General features: G+C 41.2%; 1 protein-coding gene across 1 annotated transcript in view; it reads right to left on the reverse strand.

The window, feature by feature from the left end:
- Positions 1-19,442, reverse strand: part of TTN (titin) — a 305,556-nt gene that overhangs the window by 88,908 nt on the left and 197,206 nt on the right. The window contains 31 exon segments of the mRNA XM_039913043.1: positions 34-333; positions 757-1,035; positions 1,136-1,441; positions 1,534-1,730; positions 1,822-1,927; positions 2,022-2,321; positions 2,548-2,847; positions 2,936-3,051; positions 3,906-4,092; positions 4,208-4,504; positions 4,867-5,154; positions 5,265-5,386; positions 6,935-7,112; positions 7,226-7,373; positions 8,272-8,423; positions 8,510-8,794; positions 8,934-9,048; positions 9,140-9,327; positions 10,182-10,484; positions 10,596-10,898; positions 10,984-11,253; positions 11,883-12,149; positions 12,243-12,367; positions 12,477-12,885; positions 12,987-13,265; positions 13,354-13,620; positions 13,731-13,997; positions 14,088-14,256; positions 14,502-14,599; positions 15,872-16,138; positions 16,818-16,941. Of these exon segments, the coding sequence (XP_039768977.1) occupies positions 34-333; positions 757-1,035; positions 1,136-1,441; positions 1,534-1,730; positions 1,822-1,927; positions 2,022-2,321; positions 2,548-2,847; positions 2,936-3,051; positions 3,906-4,092; positions 4,208-4,504; positions 4,867-5,154; positions 5,265-5,386; positions 6,935-7,112; positions 7,226-7,373; positions 8,272-8,423; positions 8,510-8,794; positions 8,934-9,048; positions 9,140-9,327; positions 10,182-10,484; positions 10,596-10,898; positions 10,984-11,253; positions 11,883-12,149; positions 12,243-12,367; positions 12,477-12,885; positions 12,987-13,265; positions 13,354-13,620; positions 13,731-13,997; positions 14,088-14,256; positions 14,502-14,599; positions 15,872-16,138; positions 16,818-16,941 (7,012 nt within the window).

The following is a 19,442-nucleotide window of genomic DNA, read 5'->3' on the forward strand; positions in this document are numbered from 1 at the left end:
TTCTTCTCTGTAGTCTCTGTTGCAAAAACTTACGCTTTGGATCCTGGGCAATGACCGGATTTTTCAGTTCAATGTATTCGCCACCACCAATTTTGTTTACGGCCTTAACGCGGAAGAAGTATTCACCATTCGGTATAAGATCCTTCACATTCCATGACAGCTTATTCTCTCCAGACATCACTGGAATGTACGTTCTCCTACCAGCTTCTCTACGTTCCAGAACGTAATGAAGAATTGGCGTGCCACCGTCATATTCTGGAGGTTCCCAGGTTAACTTGCATGAACTTTTCGTTATTTCACTTGCTTTAATATCTTTGCATGGGCCAGGTAAACCTATATTAAACATCAAAGAGTTGTCGAGCAATTATTGGAAGTCAACAGATTAAAGGTAATTATTCAGCACGTACTTTGTGCAGCTCACCCTGAAAGAGTACACAAGTGTAATAGTCATGTGGATTAATAAGAAGTCAAACTTTATGCACAAATCATGAAATCATTCTTGGAGAGTTTAGTTTGAGTATTTTACACAAATCATCAAACTTCACTAATAAGAGAGGAAATGAATTTGATTCCATCCAGTGTCAGGGAGTTTGATCAGCAGCCTCAATAAGTAGGACCTGGGAGTTATTACTACATTACAACATGAAGGTCTAGCCTCTCTGTGATAAGAAGTTGGGGGGTGGGGAAGACTGTTCCTTTAACCGGTGAATTTTGCCAATGGGTAGGGAGCGTCTGCCATTGCATCAGAGTGATTACCTATGACTTTGACGTTGATTGAGCCTGTTGCTGATCCAAGCTTGTTTTCCAGGGTAATGGTGTAAACGCCAGCATCGGCATGGACGCTCTTGGCCACTTCGAGGAGTGCAGAGGTGTACTCGCTCTTCATTGTTATTCTGTCATTTGCCTTAAGTTCTTTACCATCTTTATGCCAAGAAACAGTTGGTGATGGGACAGCTCTGAAGGGAACAGGGATATTTAATTTTTCACCTTCAATTACAATGATATCATGAGTCTCCAGATCAATCGTTGGCTTGCCTGAGAAATGGAAGAGCAAAGATGTGGTTAGGTCTTTTGCTATTCAAAACACATTAAGAGGACAAATCAAATTTTTCTATAATGCAATCATCATTCTTACAGTCTGGGTCTTTGGCAACAACATTCTCGGAAATTTCTGATGGCTCACTGACTCCAACAGCATTGACAGCTCTCACTCTCAGGACATACTCCTTGTCAGGAACGATGCCTTCTTCGACTTTGAATTTCAAATCTTTCACTGGACGAGAATTTACCCGCATCCACTTTTCAGTGCCTGCTGGGCACATTTCAATATGGTAGCCTATGATAGGGCTACCGCCATTTTTCTCTGGTGGTTTCCAAGCAATGGCAATGTGTTTCCGTCCCGCATCCGTCACGTGTAAGTCAAGAGGTGGTGAAGGAGGACCTGGAAAAGCAGGGAGGAATCACTTTTATTTCCGGCAATCTCTCTGTCAGTCTGAAGGGGGTACTAACGGTCAGACCTCAACTACAACTTACTGGTTGGATTTTCAATTGCAAGGATTTCGGTGGGTTCACTGGGATGGCCAACTCCAGCTTCATTTTCTGCCCGGACCTGGAACTGGACCTCTGTTCCTTCAATTACATCAGTTACTCTGAAATGACAATCAGGTCCCGACGTCTTTCCGGCTTTCACCCAGCGGGTGCCCAGTTTTTCTTTCTTCTCAATAACATATCTATAGAAGCACAGACATTTGCATTAGGGAGAGGAAGTCAAATGAAGTCAAATGTCCCAGAGACTAGCTTCAAACTGGTTTTAACTCTTGCCTCTGAATCGGTCTTCCACCGTCATTTTTAGGTGGCTCCCACTTCAGGTCAACATGTCTTTTAGTCACATCAACCACTGCCAAGGCATAGGGTGGTCCAGGGGTAGCTGGAAAATAAAGTAGTTGTGTGTTGAGAAAGATAAGTGTCCAAAAGTACCAATATATTTCAAAGTAGGGCAGGGTCTAAATTAAGGTACATACTGAAGGTATCTTTAGCAAGGACCGAGTCACCGATTTCACAATAATCGCTCTGTCCAATGGCATTTTCGGCAGCAACCCGGAATACATACAGAGCACCTTCGGTCAAGGGGGTCACGGTGCATTTGGTATCTTTAACGGTTGTATCGACTGTTTGCCAGCCTTTGCGCCTCACATCTCTCTTCTCCACAATGTAGTTGGTGATAGGGGAGCCCCCGTCTTTCTCGGGAACCGTCCATTTGAGGTCCGCTGTGTTCTTAGTGATGTTAATGACCTCAAGCCAGCGAGGGGGTGATGGAGGAACTGCAAAGGAAGAAATAAAGGATAGGTTTATCTTTTTTTAACCAGACAAGTGTTAAGCATGGCCGAAATGCCGCAGGAGAAATGGAAAACTCCATGCTTTGTCAAAAATGTATCCAATTTTCTAGTTTCAACTAGCTGATGACCACTCAGTGAGTTGAAGATGAAATCTATCAAATGCAGATAGTTTTCACAATTTTTAAGAAAAATTCAATGAAAAAGTACTTACACAGTCTCTCTTTGCAAAGCACTGGATCACTCGGTTCACTAGGTTCGCTCTCCCCAGCCTTGTTCACGGCTCTAACCCGGAAGGAGTACTCTTGCCTTTCCATGAGGCCTTTGAGGAAGTGTTCGGTACTGGGGACACCTTCAGCCACTCTCACCCAGTCATCTGTTCCAGTTTTTAGCAGTTCAATGACGTACGATTCAATCTTTGCCCCACCGTCGTGCTCTGGCTTGGTCCAATTCAAGAACAATGATGTCTTGCCAACATCTTTTACAGTCGGTTTGCCAGGGGGCCATGGAGGATCTGTATTCGGATAAGATCATCATTTAGTTTGCATGCAAGGGGATTCTAGCGAAACTAAAGAAACTCTAGAAAAGTGAACTTTATATACCAATTGGATCCTTGACTAAGATGGGTTCTGTTGCTCTGCTGGGTTTTCCAGGTCCAGCAAGGTTTTCTGCCAATACTCGGAATTTGTACTTCTTTTTATTGGTGAGACCTTTCACTCTATAAATTATAAAGAGCATATATTTTAGTCTTAAGCTCAAATGCACAAATCTATGGACAAATAACAGCAAAGAGTCTTTTGTGCACTAAGACAAAATTTACTCATCCTTTCCCTGGAACTCTCTCTCCCTTTGGATGTGGCAGACCATTTCCCTACCCATCTTCAAAGCCCTCTGAAATCATATCTCCTCCAGGAGGTCTTCCCTGATCTATTTTTTCCCTGTTGGTCAGTCTAGCTTACAATCTGGAGAGGGTGACAGATATTTATATAATAATATGCTATAAACCACTTATATGCATATCTTTATATCCATTACTCCTTCCTGACTAATTTATTTTAGGGTCTGCCTCCCCCATTAAACTGGATCCCATTAGACAAGGATCATGTCCATCATCTCTACTGACGGCTCCCAACCACTTAATACAGTGCTCTGTATTAATGAATACTATTGATTGATTGAAATTCAATTGAAATATAAGGATCTGAAATTTTCCAAAGCATTACTGACAAAAAAAATTGAACTACCATTTGATTGGTGTCAGAAAGTTTCTAGATGGTATGTTATTTTGTTCAAAAAAAAAATCCCAAACAAAAACATGAGGCCCAGCGAGTTTTAAGGTTTCAGAAAAATCAATATTTGATAACAGATCTACCTGGTTGGTAAACTGGTCTAATTAATGGACTTCATTTCATTTTTGGAGTGATTGATTTTAGAAAGTTAAGAATGTGACACATTAAAGCAAGCAACAGTGGAATATAAAATTAGACATGTAAATAATGAGAAATGTGTAAAAATTTAACACTGATAAATATATTTAAATATCTGCCAGTGGTATTAATGATCACTTCATACTTGTAAGTCGTATCCTTCACTGGCATCTTATTGCACTTGACCCATTTATCAGTTTCAGGATCTAATCTTTCAACCCAATATCCAGTGATTGGGCTTCCACCGTCGTCATCTGGCTCACACCATGTTAGAGTTACTGAATCTTTGGTTATGTCAGTAGGTTCAAGTTTTGTAGGAGGTCCCGGTGGATCTATAAATAAGGATGATAATGAGTCATCAATAGAATTTTTCCAATTGTTTTCTCTGACAGAACCACTGAGATCCATATAAGTTGAAAACAATTCTCATCAGTTGAAGAAACTTACCAAAAGAAAATTTGGCAATTATTGGGCTCGCTTGCACTGGTTCCCCGACCCCATACATATTTTCCGCAGCAACTCTGAAGATATACTCTTTGTTTGGTGTTAATTTGGTAGCCTTGTATTTCGTGTCTTTGATAGTGGACGATAACTTGTGCCAAACTTCACTGTCGGTTGCTCTTCTTTCCAGAACGTAGTTTGTGATCTTAGACCCACCGTCATCCCGGGGAGGGTTCCATGTGAGCATACAGGATTCGTTGGTAATTTCTGAGATATCAAATGCTGCAGGAGGCCCTGGTTTATCTGTGGGTGGCACCAAACACAACACAAATGTGACCCTTTCTGCTTTCACTGGACTCGGCTTTAATCTTGACAGGTGTGAGAAAGGAATAAGCAGCAGCATGGCCTAGTGGATAGAGCACAGGTCTGGGAGTCAGAAGGACCTGGCCAGGTCTGCTACTTGTCTGCTGTGGCACTATGGCAATTAATTTCACTTCTCTGGGCCTCAGTTGTCTCATCTGTTAGATGGGGATTAAGACCGTGAGCCCCATGTGGGACGAGGACTGTGCCCAACATGATTAGCTTATACCAACCTCAGGGCTTAGTACAGTGTCTGGCACATAGTAAGTGCTTAACAAATGCCATTAAAAAAATAACCCACGTACCGAGCACATTGACCTCCACCACAGCAGTAGCTCGTCCACTGGTATTCACAGCCTCGATGATGTAGGTGCCTGTGTCACTCCTCTTGCTGTCGACGATAGTCACGGTGGATTTGTTGGGAGCAGATTCGATGGTGAGCCTTTTGTCCGGTTTCAGAATGACATCGGCCTTCGTCCAGGTGATCTTGGGCTCGGGTTTTCCAGTCACGGTGGCAGGAAGTTCAATTTTAGTTCCAGCTTTTACAGTGAGGCCAGCCAGCAACTTCACATCTAGGAAAATTTCTGGAGCCTCTGATTGAAGACATAACAACAATATCAATGAGCTCAAAATAGAGAAGATAAGATTTAAAAAACAAAAAGTTGAAAGGACCCAAATTGAATATTCTCTATGAGCCACGTACCCTTTGTGTCCACCGCCTGAATTTCATCCGTCGGCTTGCTTGGTTTGCTAGCTCCTAGCCTGTTCAAAGCCTTCACACGATAGGCATACCACTTGCCTTCTTCAAGACCTGTCACTTCCATTCTATCAATTAAAAAAAAATATGTTGAATGCATTCAGTTTCAACTACATGTTGTGTCTAGGATGAGATGTCAGAATAAGGGAATGAGGGCCAAAGGGTAACCAGAACGTGAACCTGTTCTGGATTCCTTTGCAAATGGATGATGGAATTAATGGTCAACAATAATAATAATAATACTAATAATGATAACAACAACAATGATTAGTATTATGGTATTCCAGTGCTTATTATGTGCCAAGCACATGTCCCTGTCCCACATGTGGCTCATAGTCTAGGTAGGAGTAAGTGTGATTTAATTCTCATGAGGAAACTGCCACACAAAGAAGTGAAGTGACTTGCCCAATGTCACGCAGCTGACAAGTGGCGGAGTCGGGATTAGAACCCAGGTCCTCTGACTCCCAGACCCGTGCTCTTTTGACTAGGCTATGCTACTTCTCTGGTTGTGCATATGTATGTGCTCTGGGAAGCAGCGTGGCTCAGTGGAAAGAGCACGGGCTTGGAAGTCAGAGGTCATGGGTTCGAATCCCGGATCTGTCACTTGGCAGCTGTGAGACCTTGGGCAAGTCACTTAACTTCTCTGAGCCTCAGTTCCCTCATCTGTAAAATGGGGATTAAGACTGTGAGCCTCACATGGGACAACCTGATTACTCTGTATCTACCTCAGCGCTTAGAACAGTGCACTGCACATAGTAAGCGCTTAATAAATACCAACATTATTATTATTATTATTGTTATTATTGTTATTGGTATGCTGCGTCAGACATGGGTGAATACACAATATCAGTGTCCCTTAATTCAGGGTTCTCTGGATGTTTTATCACTTTCTGCCCATGATATGAGTTGTGGTGAAATGTGCCTCTCTCCTCAATTGAGAGTCAAAACATTTTCATTTTGGTGCATACCACCCACCCTGTATACCAAATAACTGAGTTACAGATGACAGCGGTAATATTGTGATTTAAAAATGGATGACTAACACCCACTCTGTGCAGAGCAGGCAAACTTTCTCATATAAGAGTTTTAGTTGAAACAGTGAAATGAGAGTACACTTGGCTTGTTTCACGAAGTCACTGGAAACGGCTCGTGATCTCACGTGTGCCTCGGGAACCAGGTAAATGCTAAAGCTTGAGTCTTTCTTAACATGGACTTTGGCAAGAATACAACCTGTGCATTAAAGTAGAATGGGGTGGAATTACACTTTCCTCAGATGTGAGGTATATTACAGAATGAATATTCATGAGAAGCAGCATGGCCTAGTGATTGAAAATGGGCCTTGGAATCAAAATGACCTAGGTTCCAATCCTGGCTCCACCACTTGCCTGCTGTTTGACTTAGGGTAAGTCATTTAACTTTTATTTGCCTCTTCTGTAAAATGGGGATTAAGACTGTGATCCCCATGTGAGACATGAACTGTGTCCAACCTTATTATCTTGTATCTACTCCAGCACTTAGAAGAGTGCCTGGCACATAGTAAATGCTTCACAATCACCATAGACAAAGAAAAATGAAAATGAGCAGCTGTTTTCAAACTCCATGCTTCAGAAACTTACTTGGTTTCAGCCACCGGTTCTCCGCAGGCTACCCATTTATCAGAACCCCGTGGACATTTTTCCACTATATAGCCTTTGATGCGAGACCCTCCATCGTATTTTGGCGGTTCCCATGTTAGGAAGATGCTCTTTGCCGTTCGATCTCTCCACTTGACATTCTCTGGTGGATCAGGAACAGCTGCAAACAACAGAGAGTAAATTACTCTGACGTAGTAGTAGGTTTGGCAGCTTATTAGTTTACCAAATGCCACCATCAGAAAGGCATGTTAGAAATGTTTAAGAAGGACTCACTTGCTGGAGCTGACATATTTACAGGTTCGTCAGTATAAGCAGGTTCCCCAGGGCCGCATTTGTTGCGGGCACAGACTTTAAATAGATATTCTTTTCCTTGAATGAGATCAGGAACTGTGAATTCTTGGTCAGTTACCAAGTCCATAACCTGATGGAAGGTGAAGATAGCAAATTCATTTACAAATGCCTTCTTATTAAGATGGTAAGCTCCTCGAGGGCAGAGGTTGCATATTCTGCTTCTATTTTATGTTATTGATTATCTACAGCAGTGCTCTGTGTGCAGAAACTTAGTGTTCTGTACCTAAGTTTACTTGTTTAGTGTTTACTATGTGCCCATCACTGTACTAAGCACTAGGATAGATCCAACATATGCAGATCAGACCCAGTCCCTGTTCCAAATGGACCTCATAGCATAAGGAAAAGAAGTGACATATTCCTTGCCCACAAAGCCCTTACACTCTAACTGGGGGAGAGAGAGAGAGAGATATGCGAAGGGAAGGGGAAATAAGTTTGTTGGTGTGAAAGGTGGCTGAAGGGATGATATGGCTCAGGGAGCTGGGAAATTTACTGGGGAAGAGAGATCCAATCTGTTTGATGTGGGGTGTGAGATTTCCAAACCTGGAGAACCGTGTGACTGTGGGGATTAAAAGGTGCACCTACCAGGCAAAACTCTTATTTTACAACGTGGGCCCTTAATAGATACTGTTGCTGATGGCTGCAACTAGGGTTTGAAACAGGTAAAGTGCACTTCTTAGCAATTTATGAGAGTGCAGAGCAGTGGAAGGTTGCTTTGAACATATGAGAAAAGACAGCTGGTGTGATGTAGCCGGGGTTGAATTTTTTAATTTAACAGTGACTTAATATTAGAAATATTCTGGTCCAGGAGAGAATTAGCCAGCCTCAGCAGAAGGCTTGAGGTAGAGCACATGGAGAAATACTTTTCAGTGTCTGGTCCTGAGAGGGGAAGAGCTGGAATCCATATGGTATGCTAGCTACTGACACAGCCAAACCCCACAAAACGGAACACATCTGGACCCCAGACTCACTTTGGTCCATGTTTTACGGCTGACTTCTCGTTTTTCTATGACATATCCAGTCAGCGGACTTCCTCCATCATCATCTGGTGGTTCCCAGGTCAAATGTACCGAGTCCCTGGTGATATCTCCGAATTTCAGTTCCTTTGGTGCACTAGGTCGAGCTAAGAATGCATGCAGGTGACAATTATTAATATTTCTAAACAATGGCTTTCCAAACCTCTTCAATGATAGTCTTTTGATTTCTTACCGATGACATTAACACTGATTTCTCCAGAAATTGCTGCCACGGGATTTTCTAATTGTAATGTATAGATGCCCTTATCCGGTCGTTCACTTGGAGTGATGACAAGTTCTGCATAGGCAGATAAGGTCTTCATTTTCACACGGTCACTGGCTTCCAAGACTTGATCACCAAAAGACCAGGTGGCCTTGGGCCTGGGGTAGCCAGTGCTTGGAACCAGGATCTTGATCGGGTTTGGAACGATGACTTCCAGGCCATCCTTGAATTCACTTAGATCCATGGTTGGTTCACCTGAGATGAAGAAAAATAATTCAGTTGAGTAGGAAAAAAAATTCGCGTTTCTTCCTGAATTCACTGATAATGTGTTACTCCCACCCCCAAGTAGGAAATAATAATCATATCACGTGAGTGAATAAATGTCACTGCTTACTAAAGGAGTCATCGGCCAGTAGTGGTCCAAGAACATCCGTTGGGTCTGATATACCAGCTTCATTTTCTGCAGAGACCCGGTACATATATTTATTTCCTTGTTTTAATCCAGGAACCTAAAATATCAATAGTCACATATTAGAACAGAAATTGCTTTGAATAATGTCTTCACGTTCTTCCTATTTCTTTGCCAGAGGAAAATCCTACCTTGTAAGTAAGTTTGGGAACAAGTTTCTTGTTGCAACGGATCCAATCATCTTTTCCCTCTTCACAATATTCAACAATATACCCCAGGATTGGACTTCCGCCATCTTTCAAGGGAGGTTCCCAAGTAAGCTGAACAGAGGACTGAGTCTGGTCTGAATAATTGAGATTGATGGGAGGACTTGGTCTCTCTGAAATAGAAACGAGAGCATTATTAGCCAAAGAACACCATAAACTCTCTGATTAAGGAGCAATGTGGTCTAGTGGGAGAGACAGAGGACCTGAGTTCTAATCCTGACTCCATCACTTGGCCGCTGTGTGACTTTAGGTAAGTCACTTAACTTCTCTGTGCCTTAGTTTCCTCATCTTTAAAATGGGGATTGAATACCTGTTCTCCCATCTATTTAGACCGTGGACCGCAAGAGGACCAAGAATTGTGTCTATCCCAATTAACTTGTATCTTACGCCAGCACTCAACATCATTATTATTATTATTATTTCCAGCACTCAACATTCCTTGGCACAGAGTAAGCACTTATGAAATATCACAAGTATTATTATTGCATGCTATTAGATTGTCTAATGCCTTCTTTATAGCTGAAATAATAACCACCTTTTGAGCTCCACAAGAAATATTAGGAACTCTATTTTCTTCCTAGGGCATCCTTCCCACCACCTGTTCTCCCTCCCCTTTAGACTACACACCCCATATGGGATAGGGACTGTGTCTGATCTGATTATCTTGTATCTACCCCAGCTCTTAGTACAGTGTTAGGCACATAGCACTTAACAAATACTATTTATCAATATCAGCACCTCTGTTTTGTTTCTTTCCCCATAGACTGTAAAATCATTAAGGGGAAGGAAGCATTTCTGCTAATTCTGTTGTATTGTACTCTCCTAAGTGCTTAGTACAGTGCTCTGCCCATAGTAAGCACTCAATAAATATGATTAATTGACGGATCTTTTTATTTATTTTGGGATTCTGAATCCCAATTTCTCAATCAATGCAACACCTATGCCTGGAACTGGGTCTTGTGCTCACCCATTGGGTCACAGACTTTCACGAATGGTGTGGCTGCACTTGGTTTTCCAACTCCAATTCTGTTTTGTGCTCTGATTCGGAAACTGTACTCATTTCCTTCTACGACATCAGTAACAGTCGCGGACAGGTCTTCGGCTCTTGTTGTCATAGCAGTATCCCATCTGATGGAAGTTTTGTCGCGCAACTCAATGACATAGGCTGTAATTGGAGAGCCTCCGTCATATTCAGGTGGCTCCCAGGTAAGTGAAACTCCAAACCTGTTTACATCAGTGATGGCTACATTCAGTGGAGGGCCTGGAACATCTACATTTTTTTTTGGAAGACAAGAGATAATTAATTAACTTTATATTAAACTAGGAGAAAAACTAACGGAAGATTCAAAGTTGGGGAAATTTATTAAAAAAAGTTACATACCATATTTGCTTCTTGCTTCTACGGGATTATCTGTTTCTACTGGCTCACCAGTCCCAACTCTGTTCCTCGCACTAACACGGAAAAGGTATTCGACTCCACCTTTCTGTAGTCCAGTCACGGTAAATTCACAGCTCTCTGCCCGGTCAGTGGCCAATACCCAGGTCTTCCGCTTGATGTCCCGTCTTTCCACCACATAACCAATAATTTTACTCCCACCGTCAGTTAATGGCTCTTCCCAAGCCAGGCCAACTTCTCCGTCGAAAGTTTCTGTCACTTCTAAATTACGAACTGGTCCTGGAACATCTGAAATTCATGTGTCAAACAGTTTTAGTGGGTCTCATCTTTGTTTCTGCATCAATAAGGAAGGGTGGGGAGACTGAAAACTTACCAATAACGTCTACATTGATGAAGGCCTCTGCTTTCCCGTGTTTGTTTTGTAATACGACTTTGTACCTCCCTTTGTCTGATTTCTTGGCTTCAAGAATTCTAAAGGAAGTTTGTTCCGCTGTGGTGTCCACTGTTGTAGAAGGTAAAACCTCATTCGCCTTAAACCACTCAGCTTCTGCTTTTGGGTAAGCATCATATGGAACAACCATTGTCAAAGGTTGTCCGACGTCCACCACGAGGTCCTGATCAGCAGTCTTGATTTTAGGGGCCGCTACAGGGAAAAATGACCAATGGTCATCAATCAGTGTGTTCATTGAGCATTCAGGGCACTGTACTGAGTGCTTGGGAGAACACGGTACGAAAGAGTAGTCTGTAGAAATGACTATTTATGGTAACTTTCAGACAATCTCTTGAGCAGATATGTCTAGGGTATAGCTTTTAATTATTGCCAAATCTAACTCGCCAAAGCGACATACCGTCACTTTCAAATTGTCTACCTTGACACTGCCAGATTTGGGATTGTACTGAAAACTATCTTAGCAGAGGTGTTACCTTGAAGCACATCCAACTCTAGTGGTCAATGAAAATACATTTTCAAGTCCTCTTTAAGGTAAAACAATAGCGTTAAAAAAAAGAATATGAAGCACGCCCTTACTAGAAATTTAGCTCCACTCAGTAAGTCTGATGGCTAATATTATCAATAACTACTTTCATGCACACTGAACTCTAGTTTCATCACTTTAGGTTGGCTTATTTCACCCATTAGTTTGTAGCCTTCTTGAGGCCAAACAACCAGCCTTACACTTGTCCCATATGCTCCACAAGAGCCTAGAATGTGCTCCATAACCATTCGGTGTAAGTTTTTCTTATTTTAAAACAAACATAAAAAAAGAAACTTACCTGCCAGCTCCAGTTTAGCTCTAGCTTCTTTATCTTTGGCAATGAATCTGTATTCACCTTGGTCACGTGGTTTGATATCACATATCTGTAGCCTGTGAATCTTTCCTTCACTCATCATCTGGTACTTATCACCTTGGACTATAATCATGTTATTTCTCAGCCACTGGACCTCTACCTTGTCTTTATTTAGCTCAGCAAAAAAGACAACGTCAGCACCGGGAGCTTCGAGAATATCTTGGGGTGGTCGGATGATTTCCACCGGGATTTCTGTAAAGGAAGTACAAAATGTACAACATTTTGTTTCAAATATCTTCTAATCAATTTGTCTGAGGGTGCATCTAAATTTAGTTTTTCACTCACCTTCAACAAAAAGTCTAGCCCTAGATCTCCTGTCTTCTACACCACAAGCATATTCACACTCATCATCCAGTCTGCAGTCTTTTATGATCAGTCTGTGCATAGCACCATCTTTTTCAAATGCATATCTTTAGAGAAAAAGAAGAGAGGAAATTGTATTCCAATTCTTAGAACGACCAACAAAATGCTGCAGACTCGTGCAGAAATTTCAAAATAGATGCCAAATACGCTACATACTTTTTGCCCTCTTTGATTTCTCGTCCATTTCGGTACCATTTTACATTTGCTTTCTCTCTGGAAAGCTGGCATGAGAAGACAGCATCATCAAACTCAGTGACCGTCTGATCCTCCAAGGGCTCAACAAATTCTGTAGGTGCCTCTACAATCAGGAGTTGTGCCACAGATTTGTCTTGTCCAGCAGTGACAGTGTATTCACCTTCATCCATGAATCCACAGTCTTTAATAATCAGAGAGTGCTTATATTTATCCACTCTGTATAAAATCCGTTTGTCCAAAGGCACTTCCTCGCCATTTTTGGTCCACTTCAGTGTTACGTTGAGTCGATTCACCTTGCACCAGAAAGTGACAGTCTTCTTCTCCATCGTTTCGATATCTTGAAGAGGTTCAATAATCCTGAGGTCTTCCTCTGTGTAGGGGACAGAAAAATAAACCATGGTTACAACGTATTCACGAGTGAACCCAGTAGGAAAAAAACATCTTGTCTATAACGAGGTGAGAATCACTTACCTTCTACTATTAATTCAGCTGCGCTCTTGACATTTTCCCCTCTCTGGTTTGTCAGTGACACTGAATAGGTGGCCTGATCATCCAGGCGGGCATTTCTAATTCTTAGGGTGTAGGTTAAATCTTTTTGGACTATTATATACTTTGAGCTGTCAAATATGGCTTCGTCATTTCGGAACCATTTAGCTTTAGCTCCTTCTGTGTTGACTTCACAATGGAAAAGGACTTCCTGTTCTTCCTTAACACGCTTGTCTTTCAGAGGAACGACGATCCGGAGTTTTTCTGAAAGCAGCAAGGCATCCCTCGTTATGGCCCGACTATCATAAATGAAAAATTTAGAATTGTGGAAGTAGAATCAGTAATAACATACCAATTACTGTCAAATGGGCAGCTGCTCTAGCTGCACCAACCATAACAACGTAAGTTCCCATGTCCTGTAGTGTAGAATCCTTAACGACTAATGTTCTCTTTTTACCGTCGGCAATGATGTCATATTTATCACCAGATTCAAGCGTCTCATTGTCCCTTTTCCATTGAACCTCAAAGGTTTCCTTTGATATGGTACAGGAAAATTCGGCTTTTTCTCCCTCAAGCACTTCAAGGTTTTGTGGTTTAGATATGAATTCAGCAGCCAGCTCTGGAAAAAATACAAAACATTGGGAGATGTTGAAAAGTTTCAGTGTGACTCCAAAAGCATGATCTGGATCAGCATTCTTACAAAAACATCCCTCCGGATCATTTTCATACCATGCACTTTGAGTTTGCCATCGGTGCGAGAGCTTGGGAGCCTGCAGTTGAAACTGCCAGCATCCTCCAGTTGTGCGTTCTGTATCACCAGAATCCTCTTCCGGCCATCGGAAAGGATCTCATATCGACCCGTCTCAATGATCTCTTCATCCCCTTTATACCACGTGACTTCTGCACCAGGCTTGGAGACTTCACAAATGAACTTCACAGTATCTGTTTCACTTACTTCAAGGTTAGCAAGATTTTTGGTAAAGACAGCCTCTTCCTCTGCAAGAGGAAAAGAGAAAGCAGCGGGTTAACACCATGATTATTACTCTTCACAAGCCAAGGACCAATGAAGTTCAATTTCCTCCTTACCCAGCACTGTCAGCATGCCTGAGGTTCGAGCTGTTCTTACTTCACAGGAATATTCTGCCTCATCATCCAGCAGACATTTGCTGATGACTAGGATGCGCACGGCACCTTTAGAAATGATGTCGTACTTTTTACCCTTTTTAATTTCTGCACCATCTCTAAACCACTGCACCTGGATTCAAGACAGCAGGATAAAATTCAGTCAATTATCATTCCATTGAACTTAATGCTTTGTAATGATAAAGGCAGAATAACTCAGCCTGAAGGGTGTCACAAAACCAAAACATATTCCATCTACATGGGGCATAGGAAGGTTTGATGGAATTTTTTTTCAGATAGATATTGTCTAGGATGTGAAAAATAGTATGCAAAAATAATTTTAAAAATTGTGCTAATGAAAACAGGGCAGTTACAAACCTTGGCATTCTCTCGGGAAAGTTCACATTCGAACCGAGCGATTTCTTTTTCTTTTACTTGGAGGTCAGTGAGAGGCCTCAAGAACTCAACATGAGGAGCTGAAAGGAAAGGCATGTAACATCAATAGAGAAGAAAACCGTGATGTGAATTGTTCATACTTTTATAAAACTGTCCTCCTGAGAAAAAAACTCTTCCATTTATTCTGCAATTGTCATTAGATTTCTTCTTTTACTGCCATTCGGGATCCTTTTTAAAGCACGGTGCAATCTGATAACACTCGGAACAGAATATAGACTATTTTGTGGCACTGGCAATGAACTATGAACTGAATATTTTCTCAAAAAAGATTGAGGACATACATCAACTGGTACCAGGGAAACCACCCACCCAGAGAAAGATTTTCCATGCTACTGTCGAGTTGGAAGTCAGCACTGGATTCTGCTACAGGACTAGAACTTTGCCAAAGAATTCCCAATAGACAAAGAAGTAGGAAACTCAGTCAAGAAAGCGAGCATGTTCTTTGGAAGGCCACTGCAGTTTCATATCCACTTGGCACGAGGCTCTGCGCCAAGCTAGAGAAAACGAGAGCAATGTCCATCAACGACAGGGCTGCAAGGCTTGACCCAGTTCCAGTGGTATCCAGTTTCTTGGTCAGTTTCATCAGCCAAATAGCCTGACAAGATCACCAACAAGATTGCGCAGTTCAGGGTGTCCATCTGCTTGGAAACTATGTGGCTGCCTACTCAGCTCTGCCAGTTTGATACGTGTAGAGGGTAATTGGAAACCTGAACACCTGTTATCTGGTGAGCTAAAGTGGAGGGAGGGAAAAAACGCTAACGCAAGGGAGTGCTGAAGCACAATGTCAAAGAACACGACATAGCTGCGGAAGCGATGGCAGAAAATCCAACTTAGGGTGCAGCAGAGAGCAGGTACTTCATTTTGATCCAGGGAGCAATACAAGCCATGAGGTTAAAAAGCATACAGGGAGCAAAATCTGCTAAACAAAGGACAGACTGGACACTAAAAGGACTCCAGGTGACACATAAGCCTAATCAGCTATCCTAGATAGCAGTGACTGCAAGGCACACAAATGCTAACAGGATGCAGACTTTAGATTTTTCAGGGAATTGAAGGCTGCTTAGCTTCATGTAAATCTCATCTTCAATCATCCCTCACCACTTTTTCTATTTTCTGCCCTCTTTTATTCTATTTTCTTTGATGTCACTCTCATTTTTCAATTGCCATCATAACCTGAGGGGCTCAGCACAAGCAGATCAAGAGAGATTGACCAGGACAGGCATGCAGGAGGTGTTTTTATTCTTAAAAGAGTTGAAAAAATTAAATCCATTTTAAGAAAGAAGAATACTTACGCACTACATTGAGGTTACAGGAAGTCTTGAAATCTTTAGCATCACAGGTGTAAGTTTTAATATCTTCTGGCGTACAGCCATGGATAATAAGTTTTCTGACTTTACCATCAGCAACAATATCATACTTCTTATTTTTGAGGATTTCGGTTCCATTTTTGAACCATTTCACTTTGGCATTTTCTCTGGATACCTCACACTCCAGTACTGCTGTGGCTTCCTCTTCGACCGTCTGGTCCTCAAGAGGTTTAGTGAATTCAACTGGGGGTTCTGCAAGAATCATACCAATTAGCCATAGAAGCCATCTTTGTCTAGTGTAGGAGATTCAAGACACTCCCACACTATCTAGTTTTAAATGTTTTGGGGTGATGTTTGTCTCTTGAGATTGATCAGTAATGGACCTTTTCTTTTTTTCAGAAACACTAAAGTTTCCTTTTCTCATCTTGATCCCATTTTCGATGTATTTCCTCATCTCTCTCTCTCTGCTAGTGGTATTAACACACCTTTCAAATTCCTTTGCCACTAATTTCATACCCAGAAAATATGATTTCTCCAATGCTGTGCATAAAAGGATAGTAAAATACTCTTGATTCTGGGGCAGACGATTCAATTTTCAGATTATCTTTGCCCTTCACTTGTCCTTTGTCTCTCTCCCGATACTTGAGAACATCTTCAAAGTGATTATTGGGATGGATTTGGAGGTGGAATTCAAACTGCTAAATTTTTAGCAGTTCCGGTAAGAAGTGTGACATAAGTTAATAGAGAAAATGAGGTCTCTGGATCAATTGTGGAGTCCAAATTTCTATGCTATCCTTTGTCACTATACAGACATAAGAAGCTAGCTATATTTATCCTCTGGTCCTCAGCACATGGTTTACTAGTTAATGAAATGGATGAGCTCAATATGGTTGAATGCATCCAAGAGGAGAATCTGGGGTACCCAATTTACCTTTAACAAAGAGTTTGGCTTGAGTTTTGAAGTCTTTTGCAGTTAGTTGGACTTCTCCAGCATCTTCTAACTTCACATTTCTCAGGGTGAGTGTATGAACTTTTCCTTCTGAACGTGGGACCACCTATAATGAATGGAATCAAAACTATTAGTTACAGCATCCAAAATAACCATTCCAGAGAATAACTGTATCCAGGTAACTGTAGGGTAAAAATTGGATCAGATCAATCAGTTTCGAGTCACCCTTAAAACAGAATCCTTCCAGCCACATGATAAATGTGAGTGTGAATAGATACAATACAAAAATTATTTAATCTGCATCATATATACATATATGTTTAAGGCTTTTTTTTTCCTAATGGAACAATTGGAACACTCCCTAATGGAAATTACATGAGTAATTCACAGTAGTTATGCCCAAACACCAAGTGATTGAAAATACCCAGCCTTTCTTGCCCACATTCTGCTGTTAGATTCATGCATGCACAAGAAAGGTTTTGTTAGTAAATCATGGAAAAAGGAAGGAAAACAGAGCTAAGGATGGAGACTGAAAGGACATTACATGGTCCCTAAACTTCCAGGAAAATGTTTCAGCCCAATTTTGTTCTTATTTTCCAATTATTCCTACAGCTTATTCTATTTTTAAAATAGATATATTATACCAGAAATTAAAAATCAGAGGTTTACACTTCTCAACATTATCTGCCGATATTTATTCCCCACATATATCAGTGAAAAAAGGGATGACGTTATAGAAAAAGTCACCATGAAAGGAAATAAAGACATGCAGCTATCTTGCATGAGAGGAAGACTGGAAGCAGCTGGACAGTGTCTCAGAAACAGATCGATCCAAAACTAAGAGTTCGAGGGATCATTTGAGGATATCAAGGTGATTAGTTTGTCTTTTTAAAATAATGCTTTGTTAAGCGCTATATGCCAGGCACTGTACTAAACACTGGGGAAGATAAAATTTAATTAGGTTGGACACAGTCCTGGTCCCACATGGGGCTCACAGTCTTAATTCCCATTTTACAGATGAGGTAACTGAGGAATAGAGAAGTTATATGACTTGTCCAAGGTCACACAGCAGTCTAGTGATGGAGCCGGGATTAGAACCCAAGTCCTTCTACACTCCAGATCTGTGCTCACTCCACTAGGCCAGGCTGCTTCTACTGCGTGAAATCAAAAATACTAAATTTGAGCAGAGAAATTAATTTGAAAAGGGTGATCCCTTAATATCTAATAAACCTAGGAAAGCCACCTTTGCTTGATCAAGACTGAGTGAAGCTGGATAAGAGGGAGCCATTGAGTGTGCTCAGAGACATATATCATTACTTGTGGTGCAGTAGCTGATAGGCTCTTGTCTGTGAAATGCCAGCCAATCAGAATAAATTTGTGATCATTCATTTCTGGGATATGGCTTATAGATCTTCAAAACTGGGCTAAATCTGCAAATGCAATGCATGGAAACATTACGATATTCAGGTGAAACTATAAGCTGTTTTAAGGGCAGGAATCATGCCTTCATGACTTTTCCACCTGGTTAATGGGGCTAGAATAGGGCTATGCACACAGTGGGGAGGTGATTTATTTAGGATATAGTTCTACATCCTTCACCCATGAAAAAACAGAGTTAAAACTCCACATTTACATCTCCAGTTTGCATCCGGAAAATACTACAAAAACCTTGGAAATTGTTTTTATGTGCTTTATTGCTCAACTCTAAAATAGCAAAGTTATTTAACTCAGTAATCCTATCAACAAATATAAAACATTGAATAAATGATGAAACAAGTACAATAATTTTTTTTTCAAAACAGAGTGGTTTAACACTTAATCCTCATTTCCTGGAGGTGGGAAGACACCGGAAGGAGAATCAGCTTATCTCCCTTCTATCTTCCTACCCCTGTCCAAACCACTCTGCATTTGCTACCAAGGGAATAAAGAGATGAGTGGGTATAATGGAAAGGAACTGAGGATTTTAAGTCAGCAAGGTCCATTAAGAGGAAGCAGATGAAATGAAAGTTTCCACAATCTATATTTTCATTCTTAAGGAAAAATCATTCAAATAATGTAAAGGCCGAAGCATTGAAGGCAAAGTGGATTAAAATTCCTGACCGGAAAAACAGAAAAGGGATCCTGGATGATTACTGTAAGATGACACCCTTTTGTTCACTGAGGAAGATTCACGAAGTGAAAGAACTAACTTTAAGCTCTCTTTTTCCATTGTAAGTGAAAATAGCCCCATGAATAAAGAGTCATTCTTTTCATAAAACTATATTTTTCTACTTAACCCCTTGAGAAAAGGAAGAAAAATGTTGTTAAAACAGGTCCTTTAAGGCAAATCTTACGGTTGGAGGAAAACTTGAGGTTTCTTGTTCATTTTCCACCATCGGACAGGAATGCAATGATACCCAACCCAGATATAGAAGAATGTATTTTTGGAGCTACCTAAGGTAGATTCCACATTCTTTCTTGGAAACCAACTCCCATGTCTAACAACTCACATTGTTAGGAAATTCTTCCTTCACCTAACCTAAATCCTCTTGCTATTTCAGACTTTTCCTTCTTGTTCTATTCTCAGTGGAGATGTATCAGCTGTTCCCCTCCCCTGGATAAGGAACC

This window comes from Ornithorhynchus anatinus, chromosome 9 (genome assembly GCF_004115215.2).
Source record: "Ornithorhynchus anatinus isolate Pmale09 chromosome 9, mOrnAna1.pri.v4, whole genome shotgun sequence".
In the NCBI taxonomy this organism is placed as follows: Eukaryota; Metazoa; Chordata; class Mammalia; order Monotremata; family Ornithorhynchidae; genus Ornithorhynchus; species Ornithorhynchus anatinus.